The following is a 10,854-nucleotide window of genomic DNA, read 5'->3' as shown; positions in this document are numbered from 1 at the left end:
GGTCAATATCAAGTTTCTTAGTCATGTTAGTTGAGATTGTAACTGCATTTGTACTAAAAAAAGGTAATTATTTTGGTTTAATGTATGGTGTGATTATAAGGTACATGTATACATATCAGTCTTGAATATTTTATCTAGCCTTCAATAATTCATTAATACTCATTCCAAATGCCATTGTTATGAAACACTACAAATCACTGTTAAAGAACACTTTTATTTTATTTTTGACATTTTGTTTTCAAATGCATGATAATGATACAAAGGAAGAAAAATAAATACAGTCCTGTAAATCTCATATCCTATAACCAAAAGCTTCCTGGGTGCAGTAATTGGTTTGGCTGGAAACTATCATCAACCCTGCTTTTCTGTTAATATCAAAAGCCTTAGGATATATGATTCCATCTTTTTCATTTAAAATTGTTTTCTGACTTTTACCATCTGGTGATAACTGCACAATACTGTTATTGCCTACAGAAGCGATATAAACAAAGCCATTCATATCTACTGCAATTCCTTCTGGTATATCTATATCGGAATTTTTGACTGTCCAAACGTGTTCTCCAGTGACTTTGTAGCAATACACCTCGTGAGTACTACAAGCTGTACAATAAATGTTTTCTTTAAACAGGACTAATTGTGTGAGCTGAACTGCTTCTATAATCTCTTGTGATTTATCCTGCAGGTTAAGTAAAATGATTTTTGCATCTTCAGATAGGCTGATGGCTAGAGTTTGACCATAACATGAAATGTCACAACAGGCACCAGCAATGTCAATGGTTTCTATAGTTTTATTCTTTTCTGTATCAACTAATATCACTTGATGTTTGTAATAGAGACTGACCGCCACTATATTATTGCTGATGTTGCAAAAATTAAAGGGGAAGTCGTCTTGTGAGAATTTCACCACGTTTCTCCAACAGAAACCATCACTACCAAAAAGCATCAAACTTTTCTGGTGGTTTTCTAGGGCCAGAAACTTGCCATCATCAAGAACAAGTAATTTCATGATTAAATATTTTTGTCCTTCTGGAAATTTCAGAGTGTTTAAGAAAGTTGGCTTTATTTGTTCCATACAAGGAATCTTTGATACTGAATGCTGGACTTCATCCCCGATAGTGACCTTGACATTTGAACTATATGGTTGATTTGTAATAGAAATATCTCCAAAAGATTTTACATCTGTTAAAACTGATTGCAAAGCAGATGAAATGTTAACATACAAGTTATGTTTATCAAAGTTTCCTTTATACTCTAAATCTTCTATGTATTTTGATTCTTGTGATGAAGCTTTTTTAATCTCCTTTAGACCTATATATGTTTGCCAACTAGTTGCATAAATTCTCATTTTCAAAAAATCTTCTTGTAATTGAACAATTTGTTTTGAATTTTGTTCAACTTGTTTAACAAGATCCTCCATTTTTGACTGTATATTTGAATGTTTTGATTGTAACTCGTCAAGAATTTGACTTTCAATTTTATCCAAATGATCATCTATAGATTTTCTTACTGATTTGATTTCCTTAAGAATTTGTGTTTTCTGATTTTTATTCGTTCTGATTCTGTTATGCAAGTATTCAATTATTTGTTCAAACTTTTCTCCCAGATTCTTTAAGTCTTTATCCAGGAATGGGATTGAGTCGGATGAATTAATGTTTCTGTTAATCTCTGACAGCAGTTTTATATCTTGGCATTTATCATGTGTGTCTAAAGTGCATTCTGAACAACAGACATATTCATGGGCAGAACAGTAAAGTTCATACCTTCTGTCATGGTCTTTGCATAGGTTACTTGTTTCTTTCATGAAAGATGGCAACTTATGGTATTCTTCACTAACTATAGTTATGTGGTCACAGTCAATACACCATGTTGCTTCATTTTCTTGCTTGCAGAGTATACAAATGTATCTATCTGATAAAGACATTGTTCTTTCTTAGACCTGAAAATATAAAGTATTCATATTAAACATATATATGTAAGCTACAATTTTTCTTCATTAAATGCTCAGATTTCACAAATTGAATGATTTAAAAGCAACATATACATTAACATAATTTTACAAAATAAGGGCTATGCATGAAATGTCCTGTTCTTGATCATTCTTATAGGGCAAAAATATTTTTACATGTATATATAGTGGTCTAGTGCACCGGATACAGTGCAGGCGATTTGGTGTCACGATATCTCAGTAGCATGGGTTCGAATCCCGTACAGATCTAACATTATACAACTCGTCTAAACATCAACCCAACAATGTTAGATCTGTAAATTTCGGAATTCGAACCCATGCTACTGAGATATCGTGACACCAAATATATACAACTCGTCTAAACATCAACGGTTGATCTGTAAATTTGCTTTCGCAAATTTTTTGTTCTTCCCTCGCCGGGATTTGAACCCATGCTACTGAGATATCGTGACACCAAATCGCCTGCACTATAGCCGTCCCGCTAGACCTCACGACCTCATGGGCTTCACAATAGTAAAGCTTTCGGTGGCCGTGTATTACCTTTCCTCGTCAGTTTTAATCTAGCGTCGAACTACAGTACATGATATATAAGGCATGGAGATGTAATTGTTACAGATCAGCTCAGTTATCTATAGTAAAGGATCCTACAAATTAATTGAACTGTATCAAACCAAAATTGTCAATAAACCCCTTATACTTTGTTGCCTTATATAGATGAATTCTACCAATTTTCTAGTATTTGTAAAAACTCTTTTGAGAGAAACTTACATATATACTAGTATATTATTTATGTTTGACATGTTATACATTAAATAGCGAAATGTTCATTAATGCCAGTTCTACACAAAAACTTCAGATGAGCAACGATTGTTCCGATGTGTCCTTTTTTTATTTCAAATAATGAAAGATATATAATTCTAGGTAAATGTCCAAAAAAAATAATTTTTGTATGAGGCTTAGAAACTGGGAAAGGGCGAGGTTTTATCCAGTTCTGTGCTTAATGTAAAAAGGTTTATATTTGTATGACATTGAGCTAGTATTGTTTTTATACTGCAACTTAGATTTATAAATTGATAGCTTTTTAAATTGTAATACAAATTTAAAACTTATTTTTATTCCCTTACTGATTTCCTGATTTATATGGAAAAAGTGTTCCATGATAAATTTACATTGCACAAAATATAGCTGTGTTACTATATTTCAGGTATAAACACAACTAGTTGCAGTGTAAACTAAACTAAATGTGCTGATCAAATGAAACTACTGTATTAGCAACAATATTCAGCATTTGGGAGATTTATTTTGATCTGGACCTATATATCTGTACTTATGAAATATGAACTTCTTTGTATCATAATGGTGAGCTGGTAATTAATTTAATGTTGCTTTCAATTTGAATTTTAAAGATCTCTGGAATTAATTACAACTCTCCTTTCCCCTAAAGAAAAACCCTTTACTTATTTTAACAAAATCATGGACAGGATGGAAAGTCACTATTTTATTTATTAAAACAGATATATCTTCATTAATTGTCACAACGTTCGTGTAGTAAAATTGTGTTCCCTTGTGAATTTTGTAAGTACAGTAGACCCCTCCTTTCTGTAGTATATTGTAGAAAAAAAATTGCTCCTCAGACATTTTTATCCGCCCCTCCCCTTCCTCCAGTCTGATTGAAACCATCCTGCACTATCCTACATAATCATTTGTTAGGTTCCTTAATTAGACAGTGTTAGTCGGTTTTCTTCAGGAACTCAAAAATCCACTATCAACGTATACGGTAGTTGTGAATATACGACGAAAGCGGATCTTACCATGGATAGAATCAAGCAAAGCCGCAATTAAGTACACTTTAAAAATAGTTCGACCGTAACTCAATCACAGACTATCTGATATTTATGGGATTTAATAATAATAAAACATGACAAAATATTTCAGTGTCAACACTTACAGTCAAATTACACCTTCCAATCTGTATCAACTGCATGTATACGTACGGTTTTCCAATTTGTGAATGCAATCCTGACACTTTCCTAAACTTCATTAACATAATGAAAGTAATAACTGAGTATGCGCTTTAGATAAGGAGGTCAGTAAGAGGATATCTAAGAATAGACTGCTTCTTTTTGTAATTTTTTGGGTGGGTTATTAAATGCGTTGACCGAATTACTCGCGTTTTTCTGAAAATTTGTGCACGGTCAAACAATATAAAATTACTAAAAGGAGCATGCAATACTTAATATAATAGACCACTTTCGAGTTCATCCGTCACCGGCATAAACTCGTCAATTATGCACGCCTTTATGACGTCATTTACCAGATAGAGGGGCTCGCCTGTAGGTTAGCTCTACGTAGCACTAGCCTAGGGTAGTATGAATATTCTTGAGTTTTATAAAACAACGCGAGATACGAGATCACGTCATTGGCGCGATAATTATCTGACAGAACTCTCAGCAAGCGGTAAACAAAACAAAAAAATGTTCAAAAGCTCCCAAGATGACGGGCATACATCACTGGAACAGAGACGATATGAAAACTAGATAATAAGCGCTTTAAATATTGAATTAGCTTAGATATTGTACAGAGACAGCATATATTATAGGCATTCTAAAGACGATTTAAAAAAGGGGGAGTTTCACACAACGAAATATGACTATATGCATTCGGGGGCTACTCTTTTTGTTAGGCAGTGGCTATTTGACCGGCACCGGCTAAATAGCAAATTTGCTATTTGACCGGTACCGGCAAAATAGAAAATAAGCTATTTAGCCGGCACTGAATAAAGCTGTTCATTGATGTGATTAGTAGAGAGTAAACAAGCTTAATAATAATTAAAAATCATTTTATCACAATATACAGTACAATCAAAAATAAAATATTGAAGATGTTCATAAATAAATAATTTGTAACTTTATAATATTAATTCAAAGCATGAAAACACATTTGTATAAACATTACTAAATATATTTTTTTCTAAAATATTTATTAAAGAGATGTTCAAAAGACATGTCTGAATAAAATCTATGGTTTAAATATCCTGCCACGCTATAAGTAGTGTTATGTAAAACTACGTACATCATAAAAAAGACAATATTAAAAGTTGTTTGCTTCGAATTTCAAATGGACACATGATTTCACATTTGCAATTGTTACAAAACCAATTATTTGCCTTTGGGATTTGTTTTAGTCTAGCACATGATATTTGTAGCCACTTTGGCTCCAAACAGGATCTGCACATACATGTAACACTGGTCTTCCAGAAAAGCGTACCCAAAAAACAATAGTTTACCATTTCATAAGAAAAGTTCCAAAGAAATCGGATTCCTTTTATTAGATTGGTTTGTTGGGAGCGATTTGGCAAGAAATGCTATAAATAACAACATTTTTATAACCGAGGAACAAGTTGAAGCAAGACCTCCATTTTTAACTGCCTCTTGTTTGGACTCAATTGTAACATTGATTCAATTATAAAGTATTGTCAAAAAGATACATGGGAAGCTATTAAGAGCGTATATAAAGAAAAGAAGAAAAAAACCCATATATGCAACATATGCACATGCACATGGATTAGTTGGTGCAGATTCAAAGAAGTCAGTGTAATGTCAAATTATGTGTAGTTCCAGTTTGGAGTTGTAACATTTATATATCTTGTGCTACATTAAAAGAACTTCCAAATTCAGGCAAAGCGCTTGAAGTTGGTTTTTTAACCATTGCAAATGTGAAATTATGTGTCTATATGAAATTCGTAGCAAAAATCTTTTAATATTGTCTTTTTTATGATGTACGTAGTTTTACATAACACTCTTTTTATAGCATAGCAGGATATTTAAACCATAGATTTTAATATTGTCTTTATAATAAATATTTTAGAAAAAAAATATATTTAGTAATGTACGTTATATACATATACAAGTGTGTTTCTTGCATTGAATTAATATTATAAAGTTATAAATTATTTATTCATGAACATCTTCAATATTAATTATATTTTTGATTGTACTGTATTTAAAATGCTTGGTATTGTGATTATATTATTTAAAATTGTTATTTAGCTTTTTTTATTCTCTATTAATCACATTAATGAACAGTTTTATTCAGTGCCGGCTAAATAGCAAATTTGCTATTTAGCCGGTGCCGGTCAAATAGCCACTGCCTTTTTGTTAATATGAAAATATACAGAAGAGCTATATTAAACCAGCGATAGTAACTATGCGGAAAAGAAAGGGGGGGTGGGTGCTGCTCCAGTCCTGGTCAATCGTCCACATCCATTTGAAAAAAAAACTACCCCCCTTATGCAGAAGATTTATTGGCTATATGTCTGATCTGTAGTCCAGTCCCTATGCTACAGTCATGTCTGAATGATTCCCTTTATAGACCACCACATTTTCCTCACTAGGGGCGGGGGGGGTGTTCTGGTCAATTGTCCATATCCATTTGAAAAAAAACTATTCCCCTTATGCAGAAGATTTATTGGCTATATGTCCAGTCCCTATGCTACAGTCATGTCAAACCAACCTGCTCCCCCCTAAATCTGTTTAGAGACGCATATACAATTGTATCTTTGTCTCAGAACAAACTAATCTAAAACTAAACCTAAGTCTAACTCAGTAACTGAATTAGACCAATAAATAAGATGTCTGGAAAGGCTTTTTGTCATAATTATCTAGACTACTACTACTTATGATCCCACCATAAACATATGGCCAAAGGGGATGGGGGCTAGCCTGTGCTTGTTTCATCTTGTGCACAGTTACATGCTTTGGTACACGTATGTATACAGACATCTGGCTGGTGTAAACCAGAGTCTGACACCCCATTCATATACTTTTATTGTACATTTATTTTTGTTTGTAAGAATCCATACGTATATATATATTTAGCTGCCTACTCAAATTCTTTTATTGTTCTGATGTGTTTTTTTTCTTTAAATCTGATTAACACAAAGAGTGAAAAACCTCTGACACTTGTGAAGACAGGAAGTATCTTTATTAATAATTTAAAATACTTATATACATGCTCTTATTAAAAAGGAACATTTACAAATGATATATTTTGTTCAAAGTAAGCTGATCACTTTTTGTTTAGTTTTAAGTAAAAACTAGGAGTAAGGGAATTCTGACAATTTAAAAAAAAATCAATCTAATGTCAAATATATTAATTTCACTAGTCCACTTAACCATGTTAATACAAAAAGGTAAAGTGCAAGGAGTACATGTATTTTTTTTGCATTTCTTGTTTCAGCAACTGCTGTACCTTTCCAGTTACTTATTATGTGTTGTGTATTTATTTACAATGGACTATAACACTTTTGAGTGACTGGACAGGTTGATTATATTCATCTATAGAAAAGATACTGGAGAGATTGGTAATAGTTTTAGACAGCTGCAATTGAAGGTACACAAATTCAGGTGGTCATATAAACCTTAAAAGTCATATAAATAGCCCAGGCTAGGGTCATCAGACATCAGTTATATCAAAAGCCTAGGGTAGTGGTCCATTAATATAATGAATCAACAGTTAGCAAAATCAATAATGGTCTAGGGTAGTCAATTATCTGAAATGATTAGTTAACAAAGCCATGTCACTAGCCTAGGTAGTGCCCAATATTCAGGAATCACTAGTTACAGACATATCACTAGCCTAGGGTAGTGCCCAATTATCAGGAATCACCAGCTGTGAACAAAATCATGTCACTAGCCTAGGTAAGTGGTCAATTATCTTGAATGATCAGTTGACAAAGTCATGTCACTAGCCTAGGCCAGTAGGGAAGTGGACAATTATCTCGAGTGATCAGTCAACAAAGTCATGTCACTAGCCTAAGGAAGTGTTCAATTATCTGGAGTGATCAGTCAACAAAGTCATGTCACTAGCCAAGGGTAATGGTCAATTATCAGGAATCACCAGTAAACAAAGCCATGTCACTAGCCAGTAGCTTAGGATAGTGGTCAATTATCTGGAGTGATCAGTCAACAAAGCCATGTCACTAGCCAAGGGTAGTGGTCAATTATCTGGAGTGATCAGTCAACAAAGTCATGTCACTAGCCTAGGGTAGTGGTCAATTATCTTGAATGATCAGTCAACAAAATCATGTCACTAGCCTAGGGTAGTTGTAAATTATCTTGAATGATCAGTTAACATAGTCATGTCACTAGCCTAGGGTAGTGGTCAATTATCTGGAGTGATCAGTGAACAAAGTCATGTCACTAGCCTAGGGTAGGGGTCAATTATCTGAAGTTATCAGTGAACAAAGTCATGTTACTAGCCTAGGGTTGTGGTCAATTATCTAGAGTGAGTCGTCAACAAAGTCATGTCACTAGCCTAGGGTAGTGGTCAATTATCTGGATTGATCAGTAAACAAAGCCACGTCACTAGCCTAGGGAAGTGGTCAATTATCTTGAGTGATCAGTCAACAAAGTCATGTCACTAGCCTAGGGTAGTGGTCAATTATCTGGAGTGATCAGTCAACAAAGCCATGTCACTAGCCTAGGGTAGTGGTCAATTATCTGGAGTGATCAGTCAACAAAGCCATGTCACTAGCCTAGGGAAGTGGTCAATAATCTGGTGTTATCAGTCAACAAAGTCATGTCACTAGCCTAGGGTGGTTGTCAATTATCTTAAATGATCAGTCAACAAAGTCATGTCACCAGCCTAGGGTAGTGGTCAACTATCTGGAGTGATCAGTCAACAAAGTCATTTCACTAGCACTGGGAAGTGGTCAATTATCTGTAGTGATCAGTCAACAAAGCCATGTCACTAGCCTAGGGTAGTAGTCAATTATCTGGAGTGATCAGTCAACAAAGCCATGTCACTAGCGTAGGGAAGTGGTCAATTATCTGGAGTGATCAGTCAACAAAGTCATGTCACTAGCCAAGGGTAGTGGTCAATTATCTGGAGTGATCAGTTATCAAAGCCATGTCACTAGCCTAGGGAAGTGGTCAATTATCTGGAGTGATCAGTCAACAAAGCCGTGTCACTAGCTTAGGGAAGTGGTCAATTATCTGGAGTGATCAGTCAACAAAGCCATGTCACTAGCCTAGGGTAGTGGTCAATTATCTTGAATGATCAGTCAACAAAGTCATGTCACTAGCCTAGGGTAGTTGTCAATTATCTGGAGTGATCAGTCAACAAATTCATATCACTAGCCTAGGGTAGTTGTCAATTATCTGGAGTGATCAGTCAACAAAATCATGTCACTAGCCTAGGGTAGTGGTCAATTATCTTGAATGATCAGTCAACAAAGTCATGTCACTAGCCTAGGGTAGTTGTCAATTATCTGGAGTGATCAGTCAACAAATTCATATCACTAGCCTAGGGTAGTTGTCAATTATCTGGAGTGATCAGTCAACAAAATCATGTCACTAGCCTAGGGTAGTGGTCAATTATCTTGAATAATCAGTTAACATAGTCATGTCACTAGCCTAGGGAAGTGGTCAATTATAGGGAGTGATCAGTCAACAAGTCATGTCACTAGCCTAGGGTAGTGGTCAATCATCTAGAATGATCAGTCAACAAAGTCATGTCACTAGCCTCGGGTAGTGGTCAATCAACTGGAGTGATCAGTCAACAAAGCCATGTCACTAGCCTAGGGTAGTGGTCAATTATCTTGAATGATCAGTTAACAAAGTCATGTCACTAGCCTAGGGAAGTGGTCAATTATAGGGAGTGATCAGTCAACAAGTCATGTCACTAGCCTAGGGTAGTGGTCAATTATCTTGAATGATCAGTCAACAAAGTACTGTCACTAGCCTAGGGGAGTCGTCATTTATCAGGAATCACCAGTAAACAAAGCCATGCCACTAGCCAGTAGCTTAGGGTAGTGCCCAATTATCAGGAATCACCAATGAACAAAGTCATGTCACTAGCCTTGGTAAGTGGTCAATTATCTTGAATGATCACTAGCATAGGGAAGTGGTCAATTATCTGGAGTGATCAGTCACTAAAATCATGTCTCTAGCCTAGGGTAGTGGTCAATTATCTTGAATGATAAGTTAACAAAGTCATGTCACTAGCCTAGGGTAGTGGTCAATTATCTGGACTGATCAGTTAATAAAGTCATGTCACTAGCCTAGGGTAGTGGTCAGTTATCATGATCACCAGTTAACAATTTCGTGTCAATTCTCAGTAATCTGCAGTTATCAAAGTCTTGTCACTAGCCTATAGTAGTTGTCAATTGTCAGGAGTGATCACTAGGGAAGTGGTGTTGTCACTAACTTAGGGATGTTGTAAGTAATGTGTCATTAGCCTAGGGGTGCTGTTAGTAATGTGTCACGAGCATAGGGTTGTAGTCACTAGTGTTTCAACAGCTGAGGGATGTAGTCTGTTCCCCTAGCCTACAAATGTTTTCACTCATGCACCAGTCTAGGGTAGTTGTCAGAAATTAGTCGTATCATTAGCAAACGGTAGTTGTCAGTAACATGTCATATAACTAGTTTAAGGAAGTTGTCAGTGGTGTGTCAATAGCATAGGGTTGAAATAGGCTGTCACTAACATATCACTAGCCTATTGGTGTTGTCAATAGTATACCACCAACCTAGGGATAGTGTCAGTAATGCGTGGCTAGCCTACGGTTGTTAATGAGATATCACTGTGGTGTTTTCACTAGCCTAGGGATGCTGTTAGTAATGTGTCACTAGCCTAGGGGTGTTGTCAGTAATGAAACACTAGCCTAGGAATGTTTTCATTAATGTGTCACCAGCTTAGGGGTGTTGTCAATAATGTCTTACTAACCTAGGGATAATGTCATTAATGTGTCACACGCTTAATGGTGATGTCAATAATGTGTCACTAGCCTAGAGATGTTGTCATAAATAGATCACCAGCCTATGGGTGTAAATAATAAATCACAAGCCTAAGGATGTTTTCAGTAATGTGTCACTAGCCTAGGGATGTAG

At 35.3% G+C, this 10,854-nt stretch overlaps 1 protein-coding gene across 1 annotated transcript; it reads right to left on the bottom strand.

The window, feature by feature from the left end:
• Positions 1-224: 224 nt before the first annotated feature.
• Positions 225-4,032, bottom strand: LOC134711067 (uncharacterized). The gene is made up of 2 exons (XM_063571496.1): positions 3,961-4,032; positions 225-1,936 (listed from the first exon to the last, which is right to left on the bottom strand). The coding sequence occupies exon 2, from the start codon at positions 1,919-1,921 to the stop codon at positions 293-295; it is 1,629 nt and encodes a 542-aa protein (XP_063427566.1). The 5' UTR covers positions 1,922-1,936; positions 3,961-4,032; the 3' UTR covers positions 225-292.
• Positions 4,033-10,854: the final 6,822 nt, after the last annotated feature.

Source organism: Mytilus trossulus, chromosome 3 (assembly GCF_036588685.1).
Source record: "Mytilus trossulus isolate FHL-02 chromosome 3, PNRI_Mtr1.1.1.hap1, whole genome shotgun sequence".
Lineage (NCBI taxonomy): Eukaryota > Metazoa > Mollusca > Bivalvia > Mytilida > Mytilidae > Mytilus > Mytilus trossulus.
This window is presented reverse-complemented; position numbering and strand designations above follow the sequence as displayed.

Coding starts and splice junctions, on each gene's coding strand:
- LOC134711067 (XM_063571496.1), bottom strand. CDS start 1,921: ATGTCTTTATCAGATAGATACATTTGTATACTCTGCAAGCAAGAAAAT.